The sequence below is a fragment of the Eumetopias jubatus genome, unplaced genomic scaffold (assembly GCF_037043125.1).
Source record: "Eumetopias jubatus isolate StellerSeaLion01/CBP00866 unplaced genomic scaffold, mEumJub1_p1.0 scaffold_12, whole genome shotgun sequence".
In the NCBI taxonomy this organism is placed as follows: domain Eukaryota; kingdom Metazoa; phylum Chordata; class Mammalia; order Carnivora; family Otariidae; genus Eumetopias; species Eumetopias jubatus.
This window is the reverse complement of record NW_028274818.1, coordinates 26,468,105-26,485,757: the sequence shown is the minus strand read 5'-3', so window position 1 is coordinate 26,485,757 and position 17,653 is coordinate 26,468,105. Positions and strand designations below refer to the sequence as shown.

The window sequence follows — 17,653 nt, the reverse complement described above, 5'->3', positions numbered from 1 at the left end:
CTCCTTTCTCCCGGGTCGTCCCAGAGGGCACTGGCCAGCCTGTCACACATCCGCTTACCTGGAGGAGGCAACGCCCACCCGACCCCTCCAGCGCCCCCACTCCTGCGCCCTGAGGCTGAGTTCAGCTGCTTCCAAGTCCTCCGCAAAACTCAGACCGTATAGGGGACTGGGATCTCGGGCCACCCAGGTTCCTTACCTGGTTTGATGGGGGGGAGGGGGAGTGGGGTTGTGGGAAGACTTGGAATCCGTGTTTCTCTTTGGAAAAGTACTCAATTCATCCTGCAGGTAAAGTCCCCTTGCTTTGCGCTAGTACCCATACTAGACAATAAGGGGGCAGCAAGCCACTGAGTAAAACCTGTTGCTGGCTGTCTCTGGGAGAGCGGGATTGGGTTACATCAAGGGCAAAAGCGCCCCAGGGAGGGTTTCCACCTCCTTTTCCCCAGCGGTGTCCAGCTTTGGACAGTGAGGTTGAGCTAGGGACGATGAAAGATGAATTTGGGCTTGGGGTGGGGCTGGACGCTTCCAGAAGCCTGGTTCTAGTTCACCTACCAGCTGTATAGACATGGGTGCATGTTTCCTCCCTCTGTAGGCCTGCAGAGAGAGGGGTAGATAGTTCCTAACATCCTTTCTGCCACTGTAGAGCCCTGACTCTCAACCCCGTGAGCCAGCATCCCCTTTGTAATGTCTCCTCTATCCTGAAATGAAGTTCATAGATGAGATGACCAATCTACACACGCTATTTTTAAAAGCACTAATTGTAATAAAGAAGGAAAAGAAGAATTTATAATAGAGCACGCTGTCTCTCAATATATAAATGCTCAGGCAAGACTTACCCAGAAGACATAAATGAAACAGGCAGATCGCTTGCACCTACTTATAATAAATATGCTTAAATTTAAGAGACATAGAAAGCCAAAGTCCTTGTATTACAAAACAAAAACAACCCCACCCCAAGAAAATGAGAGGGCAGTAGGAAATGAAATGTTAGGTAAGTAATAACGACCAGATGTACTTACATATAAAAAGAGGGAAATAGCCTTAAGAGAAAGAGGGAAATAGTCTTAATTGAAGGAGGGCTAACATAGCAAGATGAAGTGGAGACAATGAGGAGGCGCGCTGTGAATGCAGATGAACCAGGTCTTCTGTGTGTATTGTTAAAACAGCTCCCCCAACCCCCCTGGAGCAGGGTAGCGCGGGCATATCACAGGCACGTGGATCTCCGTCTTGAAATGTCGCCGGTCGTGTGTTGAGGTAAAACTGCGGCTGTGGGCCTTGGAGGTTGTGTATTTCCAGTAGACAAGGGGGAATGGAGGGTGGTTTGGACAGGGAAACGTGATACAAGCACCTGAGGGCAAGTGCCTGTGTGTGTGTGTGTGTGTGTGTGTGTGCGCGCGCGCACGCGCGCGTGCGCTCGCCCTTCTGGGACAGCAGTGGAGAAAGCTAGAGAAACAATATGCAAGTCCCCCAAACATTTCCACGCGCAATCCTTACAACATCGGTGTTCATCCCTGGGCTGCAAAAACTTTACAAATGTCAAGAATGGCAATCCTATGAAATCATCTTTTAAGGAGATCTAATGAGATCTCCTGCCTTTCAAGTATCTTGGCTTTCATGATTGGTTCTCTCAGATCTCCCCCTTTAACTATTTGCAGTGAGTCTGTGCTTGCTCAGTGAGACCCTACTGCCTCGGAACCGTCCTCAGCCTCATAAACAGTACTTGTTTATGAAGTTATACTACATTGTGCAGACAACGCACGCAGTGGTTTATTCAACAATTTTGAGACAATGTCTTTATTCCATTTCAGTTTCTTCTCCATTAGGATGATCATGTAACTTACTGAGGTATTCATGAAACTGATTTAAGAAAACAAAAAGCTTAGGGGCACCTGCCTGGCTCAGTGGGTTGAGTGTGGGACTCTTGATTGGGTTCAGGTCATGATCTCAGGGTCGTGAGACAGGGCTCCAGAGTGGGGCTCTGCGCTCAGCAGGGAGTCCGCTTGAGATTCTCTCTCCCTCCGTCCTTCCCCCCTCAAATAAATAAATCTTTAAAAAAAAAAACCTTAGAAGCCAATAAGAACTCCTTAGTACTATTATGAATTGCAGTATGACCAACGTGTACTGGAAGGTGTTTAGTTCAGTTACGCATTTTAAAGTCATGCAGAGTGGCGGACGGTTACCATTTTGGAAATCTACCCAGTGCACTGCAGCAGCTAACTGCCAGTAAGAGCTTTGCCCTCTTGTCACTGAGATAACCTCAGCTCCCCGCAAATTTCCAACATTTCCCTATCACTCACACACACACACACACACACACACACACACACACACACACACACACACACCACCGCCCACCATTGAAAACCACTGGTTGGTTGGTTAGGAGCTTGGGGTCTGAAGTCAGAGTGCTCCGGGCTTCATCGGAGCTTCGGGAGACCTGAGACATTTTATTTACCCTTTCTGCACCTCAGCGACTGGGATGATAATAGTACCTATCACGTAGAGCTAGAATGAGGACTGGTGAGTAAATGCACAGAACCGGGTACCTGGCACATAGCAAACACTTAATGAGCCAGTGTTATTACTCTTCTAGTGTAGCTATGGTAATATTGTTATTAATATTACTATATTTGGATACTATAGTATACTATTAAATGCTGTTATATGAAAGACTTCTGTTCTCAAATGTGGTTCTAAACTGCTCCCACGGGTGTACAAAATAGCAGTTAGGAATACCTCCCCCCCGCCCCACGCCATGGTGCTCACCTGTGAGCTTGGAGGAACTGAACTCTCCTCAGACAGGGCCCTCCCAGCCTGTTTCTCCGATGGCAGGTGCTGGGTGCTGGAGTTGGGCCCAGAGGGCCTTGTCCACAGAGCCCACAGTCCTGGAAAGGAGCCCCTTCATGGGGGCAACCCCAGGGAGGAGGAGGTAGGCTCTAGAATGCGGGAGCTGGAGGAATAGAGGTGGACAGGGGCGACATCTCATAGGGCTGGATGGTGGGGCCCTGGAGATGTCTTCATCGAAGGCGGTGGAGGCAGCGAAGAGGGGGACATTGGGAGACATTCTCCCTTTTCCCTTGTCGTGCCCCTGCAGGTGGCCAAGGGGCCCGCACGATGTCACCACCACCGCCTCACATTTGTAAATGAATTTGAGTTTTCAACGTGTTTTTCTCATATTCATTTTCTCATTTGACTTTCTTGAGAGCTCCAAAAGGTGGTGGTTAATATCCCCATTTCATGGACCAGGAAACTGAGGCTCAAGAATTTTAGTGACTTGACCCATCTTCAGGCAGCTAGAAGGAGCAGGACCAGGACGCAGTGGAGGCTCAAGGATGAGGAAGATGTGGTGTAGCCCCCGGTCCCTGGCAGCAGCACGATCTGAAGCCTGGTTGCCTGCCTGAACCCGTCCTGCGTCTCTCTGAGAACAGAACAGGACCACACTGTTACAGAGCACCACTCCTTTAGGGGCATTCTGCTAGGTGCCTTGTCGTTTACATTTCCTGACCGGCGCCCCCTTTTACAACCCCAGCCCGGTTTGATCAGAGCACTGATCTGGGCCAGGTGTTGCAGCAGGCAGAGACCCGCGGGCTTCCTTCTTGAAGAGGAGCCAGCCCTTGTTTGTGGGGACAGCGACACCCAGCGGGGCCTGGTGCTCTCACACCCCGCCTCCTCACCAAGCCGCTGGCTCCGGCCCAGGGGGCGCCGCAGATAGAGACACAGGCCCTGGAGAGCCACGAGCGGTCCCGTGCCGTCCTCCAGCTCCAGAGACCTCTGTCGTGAGGTCCCAATTCTGTCTGATTCACAAAGGACGTCAGGGTTTAATAGCTCTCCTGATGATGTTACAAAAACCCAAATATAGTCATATTATTTGTTAAACACACACACACACACACACACACACACACACACACACACACACACACTACTAGCTCTTTAGGAATGACAACAGGTGTCCAGAATTCGAAATCAGCCCTTAGAACCAGAGCAAGGTAAAATCAGGAATTAGAAAAGCCTTGCCTTCCTATCTCTTCTCAGTGTTCTTCTCTTCCTCGAACCATTAATGCCTCCACCTCCCCCCAGACATGCTGCAGGGGCCCAGCTGAGGCAGCCTACCGCTATCCTGGACTCACTTTCTCTTCTCTTCTCCACCACATAGAATTCACAGGGCTTCTTGACTCTTGCTCACTGAAAGATTTCAGATTGTGCCGCCTTCACACTGAGGATCCGGAAAGGGTAACCATTGAGTCTGGATGAGAATAATTTGGGTGGCTTTTCTGATGCCCCTCGCCAAATCAATACAACTTCTTGTACCCCAAAGCAGAAATATAGGCCATTGTGTAGTAATTGAGGAAACTTAAGAATTAATTTTCTTCTCTTACTCTTCTACCCTCTGTCTCAGAGACAAATCAATGGGAGGTTCCTAGGATCTGAACACTGTTCTGGTAACTTTCATTACACAGGACCTTGGGACAAGCCTTGATTTGGGATTACCTGGACAGAGGAGACGAGCACGGTGGGCAGCATATCGCGGACCCAGCTTTGCTTTTAGTCAGGGAGGGCCCGACCCCAGACCCTCTCCCCTTTTCTGCCAAGCTTGGAAATTGCCACGAGCCACAAGGCCAGCCTCAGCCACAGACAGTCACGGACAGAGTGTGAGACACAGGCCACTTGTACAAACCATTCATTTTATTTCCTGTATCGGGTTTATACAAACTTGCAAGATACAAATGCAGAGCTCACTGGGATTCTTCAGTACCTATATCTAGAAAGAATGCTGGGGAGCGGGAAAGCAGCTGCTCACCTATACTCAGGATGCCCCTCGCCGGGGAGGGGCTCGTTGGCTAGAAAGATGCTGTGGGGCGGCTACAGATGTTTGGTCCCCCAACAGAGATGCCCTCTGTTTGGCTAACCTTAACTTTTCTTCTAAGGTCACTTTTATACTAAATAAAGACACTGAGATCATACATGTCCTTGTATGGTTTATTGTCTAATACTAGCAGATCAAATTGGCCCCAGTATGTGCATAAATAGATATATGTATATGTATGTATATTTCATATTTTCCTTAGTTTTAAGAGCTGCCAGGTAGGGGGGGTGCCTAAAGGGGAAAGGGATCGATCCTGTCTTGCTATAGTCAGCCCTGCCCCAAGAACATGCCTCTCACCAAGGCCGGAGAGCTAGTGTGCACAGCTTGCGACCTCAGAAAAATCTTTAAAGTGACAGTAGCAGAATTTCATTACAGCCTCTTGGTAAATGATCAGGGAGGTAATGTGCTAATTGGCAAGGCCCCAGAATAGCAACCAGGGCTGTCCACCCCGCCCCCCCGGTGGGTCACTTAGCCCTGGGCCTCCATCTGGGCACCATTCTTTCATAACAAGATGCTCTAGGCTGGGAATAGGGTGCCAGGACATGTCAAATTTGGGAGATCAGGCTTTAAATGCTGGCCATGAGCTCTGTGACAGTCCCAAAGCCTTGATTCCAGACCTGGACAGAAGACTTCCATTCTGCCCAAATCCTTGTGAGGCAAGAGCCCCTTGCCTACTTTGTCAGCCGCTAAGCAGTTTGGCAGGCTGAGCTGGCGGAGTTCAGCACCCCAGTGGCAGCCCACCAGGGGACAGTCCTGGGGTCTTCTTGGGCAAGGTTGAGATGTCACCTTGTCCGTGGGACCCGCTTCAGTCTGGAAGCTGACTTTGCAGTCTGGATGCCAGACTGAGCCAACGTCCCCCTTAACAACAGCCCCCCGAGGAAAGGTCACAGAAGGAGACAGATGTCATAGATGTGACCCAGACCAGAAAGGGATCAAGGAGTGTGAGAAGTCCAAGGAACTCGAATGTGTCTGTGCTGAAGGACCTGTGGTCCCAAACCATTTCCTTTGGCCTTTGCACTGTATCCTGGCTCCGTCAGGGAGTAGGATTCTTGGTGCCGTTTGGCACAGGCTCCCATTCTGTCTGCCCTTTCCAGCAGATCGGTGATGGGAGGTGGTCCGGGAGCATACTGGGGATGGCGGGGGTGCCCGCAGGGGTGTACTTTTGTGCACACAGCTGTAAACATTTCCTTTGAGAGGATTCACATCCTGTAACCCTAGAGGGTCGTCAAGAGTTGACAGTGGAATCAAATCCTTAGACCAGGACTTCCAAGAGAATGTCCCGCCCTGGTGAGATGCTCTCTGGGTGGGCTCTGGGGCCCGGGCCTTTGCAGACTGGGGGATGGGAGGAGGAAGCTGCCGGGAAGAGGCTTGGACCTGGAGGCAGCCGCCCAATCTCCTCGTATCATTTGCTGATTCCATTCAGACATTGCACATTTTGAAAATAGATTTGCTTTTATAATAAAAGCGTAAAATAGATCTGTCTTAAAATAAGTCTGTCTTCTCCCCTTCTTTGGATCAAAAGGCATGGGGTGTGGCCGACACGTGCTAGGAACGGTGTGGAAGGTAAAGGAGGGAAATGGGCCTGGACAGGAGTTCTGGGAAAGGATCGGACGCCCAAACAAATATATATATTATGTATATATCTGTAATATGTATAATCTTCACCAAACATATATTAAGGCATGTAAAGCAACATAAAGAGCCAGCTTTATGAGGTGAGAGAGAGGTGATAGAGGTGCAGACCTTAATCCTTGGTCTTTTACACGTATTTCTAAAAATACCACTTAAAAAAAAAAAAGGCGAGACAAAGAAAGGGGAAAGGCATGGAGGCCCTGAAACAGCCGTTTCTTGTGGATGGAGAAAGGTGTTGGAAAAAGGGAGAGGGCCAACCTCACCTGCCAGTCGGCGGGGAAGGAGAAAACAGGTGTGGGTGCTTGAGCAGTGCTGAAGATGGGAAACGTAGCCAAAGGTCATGTTCAAAAAATCTGCTAAAAGGAAAGTGGAATTCCCCAGCCTGCAATCCCTCCGAAGCACGAGAATATCCTAAGCACCTAGAACAGTGCCTGGTACATAAAAGGTGCTCGATAAGTATCTGTTGAATGAGTTGCCATCTTTACTTGTGTATGAACCAGTCACTGGCCCAGCTGGGAAGGAGTGGAGAACTGGTGGCAGATGAAGTCATTGTTCTCGGGGCCACTGGAGGCTGAAGTCTCTGAGCATCAGCTCTGGTAAAGAGAAGGCCTAGGGGCGCAGTCTTTTCCAGCTTCACTCTCACCCCTCCCTCCTCCCTGGCTACCGTCCTCTCCAGACGAGAGGCAAGGAGGAAAAATGAGCTTTGCTTCTGGGTCTCCTCCACTAGGCTCCCCAGGTAGGCAGATGGTGAGAGAGCCATGCCAGAAGAAGGTCCTTCCCTGCAGCCTCACCTGGTCCTCCTCAGGGATGCCCGGGACGCGGGGGGCGGCCCTAGAATCTAGCCTCCCAGATTAAGGCTGCATTTCCTCTCCGGGGCACTCTCTCAGTTGACCCCCAGCACATTCCAGGGGGCAGGGGGACAAGAAAATGTCCCGAACATGGTTAGGAAAGGCCCCAAGGCTGACGACACCCTCCATGACAGAGGTCTTTCTCTCTGCCCCTGAGCCAAGGAGGAGGAGGCAGACACCAGGCCCAGACCCAGAAAGGGCCATCGTCCCACCTGCTCACCCGCACCAGCATCCCCACACCTTCGTCCCCACGGCTGCAGCTGAAGATCATCCTGTGCTCGCTGGTGGGTCCTCCCGGAGCCAGTGTGTGGGCAGGCCCGTGGACCCGAGGGACGAGGTGCAGGAGCAGGGCCCACAGTCTGGCACTGTACTTGGCACTAACCTAAGGCTCCGTCCTAGGGAAACCCATCCATCCCACACCCCCTTTCCACCTCCGCCTCACCCTTTTACTTGCAAATGAGTCCTGCCCTTCCCTATCCTCCCACTGGCCTCCAGCTCTCCCTTTCTCTCCTCTCCCCCTTCTCAACCTGCCCTCAGACCCTGCACAGACCTGCGTGCCTCTCTCTACCCACAGCCAGCACTGTGCCCCCTGGGAGCCGAGGAGCCTCTCCCCAGCTCTTGTCATCTTGTCTTTGGCTCAAGCAGGGTGGTCAGTCTCCACTGGACCCCAAAGGAGCACCCCTAAGCAGAGACGTGTCAAAGCCCTGGGTGCAGCTGGGGCAGCGGGGTGGAGGGGTGTCGATGGGGGAAGGACCCGATGGCAGGTGCCGCCCTTGGTGTCAGGAGGGGCCGGAAGAGGCAGAGCGTCCATCCGTCTTCTCCTCAGCCTAGTCCTAACCTGAGAGAGCCCAGAGCATCTTCCCCACCAGGGCATCCTCTTCAGCAGGAAATGTTCCAGTAGGACCGTCACACCACCAGCCAGGGCCGGGCCTAGCCCCCTGGGCCGCGGGCGCTGGAGGCTGCTGTCTGCCCGCCATCTCGGGCCCCGGCCTGGGGCCGCCATCTGAGGCGCGAGGGCTTCGGGGCCGGGCGTGCTGGCCGTGTGGACACTGAGGTAACGTGTGGGCAGCAACCCCGGCCCCCAGCCTGGCTCCCTGTAGCCCTCCCACGGGCGTGCAGGGGCAGGGGGCCAGGCTGGGGAGCCGGGGCCTCAGGGGGCTGAGGCCTTCAGAATGTGGCTCTGTGCAGCTTCCCGGCGTTGGCCTCGGCCAGAGCTTGCACTGAAGAGAAGAGAACCGGGTGAGAAGGGTGCTTCCCTGCCGAGCAGCAGCCTCAGCCCAGCTTCCCAGGAGACACAAGTCTGCAGAACCCCAACCCCGCCCCACGCCCCCAGCCCCGAGAGGGGAGCAAATGAATGGAAGTCCCTGCTCTTTCCCACTTGCCTGATACCAAGCGGCTGTGTGCTAGGGGCAAGGAACGCACACAGCCTTTGGCCATAGTTTCCCATGGTACTGTAATTTACAGGAAGATCTGGGGCTGATCTGGGAGAAATAAGATCTGGGAGCTTCTGAGGCAGGACTACTATGTATCTCCACAGCAGTGGAGAGGCTTGTTGGCGGACAGCGGGATAGGGGAGGCCTCGGCTCTGTCCCTGTCTGCTTCTGGAGAAGCAAAGCCCACGGGCACTGCGGCATCCAAGAGGCGGCCCCGCCAGCCAGTGCTGGCCCAGCACTGCACGGGAAACAGGGACGGGGACAGGGATGCTGCGGGCTCAAGCGGATGGCGGGGTGGGGAGAGCGGCATGGCACGGGGGCGGTGCACTGGGGGGAGAAGCAATGCCGGAATGAGGTGTGTCGGGGTGGGTAGATGGCTCATGGGGGTGAGGGGCGGGGGTCCCACTCCCCGCGGTGGACGAAATACAGTAGAAAAGTTCTTACGTCAGAGCTCAGACCCGCATGGTATGGCTGCTGTCGGCGCCCCGTGGGGATTCAGACGATAGGGGGTTGGCTGGTGGAGTCGGGGAAGCAGGGGAGGTGGGAGGGCTTGGGGTGGCACATTGCACTGGAAACAGAAATGAACAGGGAGGTGAATAGGGGTGGGTGGGGGTGGCAGGGGTGGGGAGGCCGGGCACCCAGAGCAAGCGAGGTCCTTCCCCAGGCGGGGAGCCAGGCAGGAGGCAAGCAGAGAGGAGAGCTGAGGCCGACCTGGCCTCGGTCCCAGGCGCCACGGAGGAGCACAGGGTCCCAGAGGAGGAGACCGGGCCACTGCAGGCTCTGCTGAGAACCAGGGGGACTGTGGGCGAGGCCGGCCCCTTTGGGCCAAGGCTCCACTCACATCCGTACAAGAGCAGGCGACCGCACTTTACACGTGGTGCTCCGCGGGCGATGATGATGAACGGGGTGGTAAAACCCCACTAACCCAGATCATCAGGCCCCTGGCTGGTGACTAGATCCAAGTTACCACCACGTGAATCACCTCCACGCAAACCGAGGCTTCCGGCAGGGTTGAAGGGAGTACCGTGAACTGGGACCAGCTCGCAGTCTCAGAAACATGGCCCCTCGCTATCCCTGGGGACCCCCTTTTCATCAATCCAGAAGGGGCAACCTTCGGTCCACCCCTGAACAAATCATTACAAACCTTAAAGTGGTGGCATTTGAATTAATGGATTTTACTCTATTATCATTATGATTCCATGCTGAGAAGAGCAAAGTGGAAGGCCAATGAGGAGGGGGTCCTATGAAGAGGGATGAGCTTTCTGCAGTCTGCAGACCCTCGGGCACCCTCAGGGCCGCTGTGAGGCAGGAGCCTGGCAGAGAGAGCGTGCTCACGTGGCCTCAGAGGAGAACCAGACCTCAGCCAGGGTCACACTGTTTCCTCCAACAGAAGGATCCTGGCATCCGACTTCTAGTCCCTTGCTCTCCAGCCTGCCCTGGACCCCATCACCTCCCTGCCCTCTGAGCAGCCCCCATCCCGTGTATACATACAGCCTCAGATATACACAAGACGTGGGAACCTTCTTGTGAGCAGGAAGCTGTATCTACCCACACAGAATACACGGTCTGTGCCCGGGATCTAACAGCACTCGACTCTCACCGCACACAGCTCGGATATGCGTTTGTGCACTTCCAAACCCGTACTCTTCCACGGGGACCAGTACACGTGTGACTTCACACTTACATACATTCGCAAACGCTTTCGGAACACACATTTGTGTGTGTGTGTCTGTATCGTGGACCCAGCGGTTAGTCATTTGGCAACTTCGACTTCTAAAACTGTCAGAAAGTCAAAAACTAAGCGAGGGCTGTTTCAAGAAAGCCAAATATCTATTGCAACGTGCATGCGGTGAAGCTCTTCGAATTATTCACAGACCCAGCTCCCTGGAGTCCAGTTACTCTTATTTCTACACACTGCTGAGGAGTTGACCTGCTGGGCGTCTACCCCATGGGAGATCAGAAACAGGGAAGTTAGGGGAGAGAGAGGACTCGGGAGGCCCACTGACAGCTAGAAGAAGGCACAACTGAGGCATAAAAGTCTTTTGTAAAAAGTAGATATAATACCTTTAAAAGCGTAGCAATTTGGGAGCTACAGTCTGTACCAACGAGAGCCCCGGAGGGCATCCCTTCAATGGATCAGGAAAAGAAGGATATTTATAATGATGCTAAATGAACAAGAGCAAGAAAGATGAATTATGTTAAATATAACTTCTTTATGAAGGCAGAAATGTTATAAACATATATTAGGAATATATCCATTGAGGGGCACCTGGGTGGCTCAGTCAGTTAAGCGTCTGCCTTCAGCTCAGGTCATGATCTTAGGGTCCTGGGATCGAGCCCCACATCGGGCTCCCTGCTCAGCAGGGAACCTGCCTCTCCCTCTCCCTTTGCCCCTCCCCCTGCTCATGCTCTCTCTCTCTTCTCTCAAATAAATAAATACAATCCTAAAAAAAAGAAATAGTTAAAGTTCGCATATATAGTAGCTACGTAGCGGACAGGTGTGTTATTATAACCGTGTGTCCACAAGTACTACCACATCTGCATGCATAAATCACCAGTCACACCTGCTCTCCCATCCTGCACCTTCATGAGACCTGCTCTCACCCATCCTGCGCAGATACATATTTACAAATATTGCAGTGTATACACTGTGCACAACGTATACACAGATGTGTTTTATCACTCCCCAGACTGCAGAACGAGCCAGTCACACATAAATACATGCATTCATCAACACTACCTCCATCCTTATACTGCACACTGGCATACACATACGTAAACTCCAACAGCTTACTAAATATCACCTGTACTCATAAATCGTGGTCTCCACACAATGTCCATAGACATTTTGCAGACATATACACACATAGTTCTATATTTGCACTCACACATTCCCTCCACCCACGCACTTGAATACACACAAATGCACGTGCCTCTACAAACATCCCCCAACACAGACACTGCACACGACATCACGTCTTCCCATATACCTCCTACATGAGTCTGCACGCTCTGCGTCTACTGACAAGCATTCCTGAGCACGCCATCCATGCCACACACCCACCCTCGGGCACGGTCTCTTCACCCTGTCCACACCGCGCTGTCATGAGGGCCCATGCCCAGCACCCCCATACGCACGGTCCCAGGCTTGAACCTATGCCCACGCACGGTCCTCACGGTCCCTGGCAGAGCTGCAGCTCTGGGAATCTGGGCCAGAGGCCAAGGGGCAGTGGGGACAGCGGGCTAAGTCTGAGGTCTGGCCCTGCTATGCCATTTTTTAAATAGTTGGGGTTTTGGCAAAAGCAAAGTGACGGTTTGCTTTCAACGCATAGACCCTGAAATGTAAGCTGGTGTGTATCGAGAGGGAAATCTGAGAGGCCAGGGTGGGTTTTGTTTTCATGGAACCTTTGGCTGGGAAACGACAGCAGAGAGAGCCAGGGGCTGGGGCGAGGGCAGAGGGAAGTTTTAAAAACAGTGTTGTGTGCGCTAACCCTTGAAACAGGAAGTTGCCTTTTGCCCAGAGCACGAGGAATTTGATCTGTGGAAGATTCGAGTTCATTTTACAGCTAAACTACAGAGAGGTGGGCTAGAGGCCTCCGTGCAGCCAAACTGGTTCTGCTGCCTTTAGCTGCAGGATGGGACTGTCTGAAGCCCATCCCTTCTCTTGTCCTCAACTCCAGCCCAACCAACCGCCTCTCTCTGAAGTACCTCCAAGCAGTCTTCCCTGGCCACCCATTTAATGTCCGTTCGACCTTAACTGCCAGTAGGTTCTTTCTTAAGGTGTAAATTCCCTTTGTGGTAGCCTGAAACCCTGTGGTTTCTAAAAATATCCATATTTTAAATAGCGAGAAAAACCACGCACAGGCCCTCCTTCCACTCCAGCTGTTGCTAGGTCAGCGAGTCCTAGCGCCGTCACCAGCACCACCACGCCCACATCGGGCCAGCATTTAGTGAGCACTTACCAAGTGCCAGGCACTGTGCTAGGCGCTTAGCATGTATTGTTGCCATTCCTCACAGCACCAGGCAGGTATTTTGATTAGAATTTTACAGATGAGTGTGGAGTCCCCGAAAGCCAGAATTCAAACCCCTCTTGATCACCAACACGAAACGCCACCCCTTCCGCCGGGCTCCTGGCCGCAGCCCTGATCTGCTCGTTGCCGGCCCCTCGCCCAGGCTGCTGTAACTGTGGGCCAGCACACCTGTCTCTCTGCCTCCTCCCCTAGCAAAGTCCTTGCAAACCTGGCATCCCTCCTGGGCATCCCTCTGGACTGGCCTTCAGAGCTCTCCCTCTCCCTCTACTGCCCTAACCACCTTTCGTCCTGAGGAGGACAACGCAGTCTGCCCCCCGGCTGGCTTCATGACGTAGGCACTGCCTTTCCTCTCTCCTTCACCCTCCCATTAAGAGAGTCTCTTCCATTCTTCCTGATTCCAGTCTCACCTTCCTTGGGGCAAGGTATTTCAGGCTGACTTCAACCTCACGGTGACGGCTCGGAACCCTCTAGCTTTTTTTTTATCAGCGTGAAGTCTGTTCCTCATGCTCATCTTTTCTTAGCACAAAAGTGGGTTTGGGTCAGTAGGCAGGGCGGTGACTGCATCGCCCTCAACTATGGCTACCCGCCCCACCTTCACCTTCCTATCTGCACACAGCCAGAATGGGAAGTGAGAGGGTACCCCGCAATGCCGGGCCCCACTCCACGACTGGTAATACCTTTTATCCTTCCCAACCAAGCTCAGGGATTGCCCTTTAGCCGTGCCTTTCCTTGAGCTGCCCAGGGAGGGTGGTGCCCTTGCTGCCTGCATGGCCTCTGGCCATTCCTCCATTCCTCCGGAGAGCGGCTATAGGAGGGTCATCCCGGCTCTAAGCTCCTGGATGCAACTCTGGCCCGTCTGCACCCTGCTGAGCCTGGCACAGTACCTGGTGCTCAGTAAGTGCTCATCCCGACCTTGAGGAAAGTCTCCCTGTCCCTGTACCTCTCTGTCCCTGGCCCCCTCGCAGCACTGAGCTTCCTCCCCTGCACCTGGTCAGCCAGTCTCCCTGGAGGAGCGAGGCCCGGCCCCTCTCACCAGACAGCATGCGGCCCCTGCGGGAGGCCTCGGTCGCCAGGGCACAGGAGATTTCAATCCGCTTCTCCTGCTCCTGCAGCTGGCTCTCTGAGTCCTGGGGCACGTCCACAAGGTCCCCCTCGCCGATGGGCACCACGTTCTGCATACTGAAGAGGCACAGACACACAAACATGGAGTGGGGGGGGGACAGGATGGTCCAATTGGCTTGGGGGGGAGGGCCTGCGGACTGAGGTTGGCAGGGTGGCCAGAGGCCTGTGAATGGGCAGGCTCTGGTTCCCAGCGAGGCTGTCCCCAGGGGGGAGTGGGACCCTGGCAACACACATTTTGGGACCCCCTACTGCAGTGTCTTAAAATGAAGGAGAAGGTTCAAGTGAACATTTAGGGCAGCACTGATGAGGAAGAGAAGTCACCAGAGGGCAACCCCTCAGTTTGTCTTGACGACAGCATGCGCCTGCACCTAGCAGGTCTTTTTGGCACGCAAGTGACAGCATCCCTGCCCCGGCCGCAGGGCTGGGCCTGGTCTGCTGCCTTGAGCCACTGCCTCCGTCCGCCCTCTGCTGGGGAGGCTCGGGGCTCCCACTGGCATGGGTCGGGGTGCTGGATTCAGGGGCACTGGTGCCCCACGTGCCGGGATGGGCAGAGGATGTTGAGGGTCACCCAGGCACGTTACCTGGACTTGGCAATGAGTGTCTTGATCCTTTCCACCTTCTTCTGCTTCTCCTTCAATTCCTCGGGGCTCAGGGGAGTATCAGGCTCCAGGTCAATGTACCGTTCGGGGATGAGGACTTTGTCTGGCGTGGAGAGCTGGGGAGGGACCTAGGTCACCACCGCCGTTCCGTCCCCTAACCACGCCCCCCCCCCCCCCCCGCCCCAGGCTTTCTCCCCCTCTGCCCTCCTGGACTTCACTCACCTCCTTACTGATGTCCACATCATAGTGCTGGGGCTCCAGTTCCATTTTGCGAAGCCGGGCAATTTCTTCCCTCGGCGTCTCGTAGGCCTGCCCACCAGGCTCCTCTGCCCGCAGGGCTGCCTCCAGGTTGGAGATGTCCACCTCGTGGATGCTACGGTGACGGCGCACCTAGGGGACAGCACCACCATGACCACACAGGGACTCTGTCCCCTGCCACCCGTGCCTCCAGGCAGCCCTGAGCAGGCCCACGTCCTCACTGTCCCTGCTCATCACGCCCAATCTGGCCGCCACCCCACCGCTCCCACTGCGGGACAGCTAACCTCCTTCCATGCTGCTTATCCAAAGCCTGCCCCCCCTGCAAAGGCCCAGAGGCCAAATCTCATCAATGTGTCTCATCAGGACTCGTTACTTCCCATCCGGCTGTACCCTGTGTTCACGGTCTGTGCCATATATGTTAGGCAGTTGGATTAGTGTGTCCTACACTGGTCTTTAGTGGATTCCTATTATAGAAGCTCCAATCCACCAAGGAGAGTGTAAGCTGTCTGAGGGTAGGACTTTTGATCATAATTTTCCTGTATTTCTGAAATGTGATGGAAAGAAAAATTTGGCAGATGCCTGGGGCTACTCCCAGCTCCATACTCAATAGCCATGTGGTCCCAGAATCCTTAATTCCTCCTGACTGTGTTTCCCTATCTCTAAGACAGGAGTGGTAATTCCTAACCTGGCACTGCTGAAAGATCTAAACAAAACAACGTGAGATTTGAGAACTGCACGGTGCCACGCACCAGTGTGCTATTACGATTACCTACGGTAGACCCAGCCCAGGGCTAAATACACAGAAAATGCTCTAGAAACATGTGTAAGTGATGGCTATCCCTGGGTGCTGAATTTTGCACTATTCTCTATTAACTGAATTTTGTACTATTCTCTATTAACTGAATTTTGTATAATTCTTTTCAACTAAAATCATCAATGCATTCCTTTTGGCGAGTCATTTTTCTTTAAACACATGCAAGGAACACTTGCTGCAGTATATCTTCTGCCTAGTGGGGAGAGGCTCCCCCCGCACCCACCGTTCTCCCAGGTGCCCAACTTGGGTCCTTCCCAGCCCCTCTCTCAATGCTCCCCCCATAGCTGCCCCAGTCCAGGCTGGTCACGGGCTAGGGGTGGCTGGGAGGACTTTACCACTTTGTAGGCGGGCCGGGGAGCAGGGTCAGGGGCAGGACTGGCCGGGAGCTGCAGGCTCTTCCTCTTCTCCTTCATAGAGCTGCTCTGATGTCTCCGCATGCGGTCAATCTGCTCCTCCACACTCATCTTCACCTTGCCCTCTCCAGGGAACACAGCACTCTTGGGGCGCTCCTGCTACAGCAGAAGAGGGCTCTGACGGGTGCGCAACCCCCACTCCCAGCGTCCTCATCTGCCCTAATGCCTTCACTGTCCCTTCTCTGGGAAGCCTGTCTGTAGTGGGTTAAAGAATGGCCCCTAAAACATATGTGCACGTCCTAACCCCGTAGGACCTGTGAATGTGACCTGATGTGGAAAGGGTCTTTGCAGATGTGATTAAGGTAAGGACCTCAAGAAGAGATCATCGGGAATTGGCGTGGACCCTGAATCCAATCTTAGATATCTTTATAGGAGACAGAACAGAAGAAGACACAGAGTAGAAGGTGGATGCAGATACTGGAGTGTTGTGTCTACGAGCCAAGGAACACCAGAGATGGCCAGCAACACCGGAAGCTAGGAGAGAGGCATGGGACAGATGCTCCCTCAGAGCCTCTTGAGGAACCAACCCTGCTGACACCTCAATTGTGCACTTCCGGCCTCCACAACTGTGACAGAATAAACTTCCTGTTGTTTTTAAGCCCCCAAGTTTGGGGGGCTTTGTCAATTTCCCAGCAGCCCCAGGAAATGAGTCTACTGCCTTAAGTCAGCACATTTGACTCTGATCGTTGATTTTTGCTGGATTTGTAGTTCATCCCTGGCACATTATAATAATTTTGTGAAGGGGTGCCTGGGTGGCTCAGGCAGTGAACCGTCTGCCTTTGGCTTTGGTCATGATCCCAGGGTCCTGGGAGCCTGCATCAGGCTCCCTGTTCAGCAGGAGAGTCTGCTTCTCCCTCTCCCTCTGCACCCGCGCCCCCCCCCCCCCGCCCATGCTCTCTCTCTCTCTCAAATTAAGAAACAAAATGTTTAAAAAAATATATTTTGCTCACTATTCTTCTTTTTTTTTTTTAAAGATTTTTATTTATTTATTTGACAGAGAGAGACACAGCGAGAGAGCAAACACAATGGGGGAGTGGGAGAGCGAGAAGCAGGCTTCCCACCGAGCAGGGAGCCCGATGCGGGGCTCGATCCCAGGACCCTGGGACCATGACCCGAGCCGAAGGCAGATGCTCGACGACTGAGCCACCCAGGCGCCCCTCCTCTATCTTTCTTATGTGTATCTTCCTTGTCCCTTGATACGTCTCCCTGATGGAAGACTTCTCCAGTGGGGCTGTTGCCCTCCTACCGCTTGTCCTGCCTTCCGCCTCCCGCCCTGGGTTTCTTGAATGGTGGAGAGGTGGGTGGACACACACAGGCCCCTGGGCCCCCAGCGCAGCTCAGGCCCAGCTGAGCCTCTGCGCCCACAGGCTGTACTCACCCGGGAGGACAGTCCATTGGTGAGCCTATTGGCACTCCTCCTGACCACCCTTGATGGAGTTAGCTCTTCATCAGCAGGCGACTTTGTCCGAGGAGGCACAATGCCAACTGTAGGGAGACAGAACAGCCAGTAGGCCTTCTGGAGAGCAGGAGGGCAGAGAGACGGGGAGCCTGCTTCTCGGAGGAGGCTCAGTCCCATCTGCGGCAGAGATGAAAGGCCCAGGATGGGTGGGTACTTGCTCTCTTCGGCTGTGAAGGAGCA

The 17,653-nt window shown here is 53.6% G+C and overlaps 1 protein-coding gene across 1 annotated transcript in view; it reads right to left on the bottom strand.

Annotated features, from left to right (window-relative positions):
* Positions 1-4,700: 4,700 nt before the first annotated feature.
* PLEKHA6 (pleckstrin homology domain containing A6) overlaps positions 4,701-17,653 on the bottom strand; it is a 136,520-nt gene continuing 123,567 nt past the window's right edge. The window contains exons 21-27 of the mRNA XM_088016841.1: positions 17,393-17,499; positions 15,937-16,113; positions 14,752-14,919; positions 14,512-14,645; positions 13,842-13,987; positions 9,222-9,345; positions 4,701-8,564 (exon numbers count right to left, since the gene is read on the bottom strand). Coding sequence (XP_087872967.1) covers positions 9,230-9,345; positions 13,842-13,987; positions 14,512-14,645; positions 14,752-14,919; positions 15,937-16,113; positions 17,393-17,499 — 848 coding nt within the window. The 3' untranslated portion in view covers positions 4,701-8,564; positions 9,222-9,229. The remainder of the gene's footprint in view (positions 8,565-9,221; positions 9,346-13,841; positions 13,988-14,511; positions 14,646-14,751; positions 14,920-15,936; positions 16,114-17,392; positions 17,500-17,653) is intronic.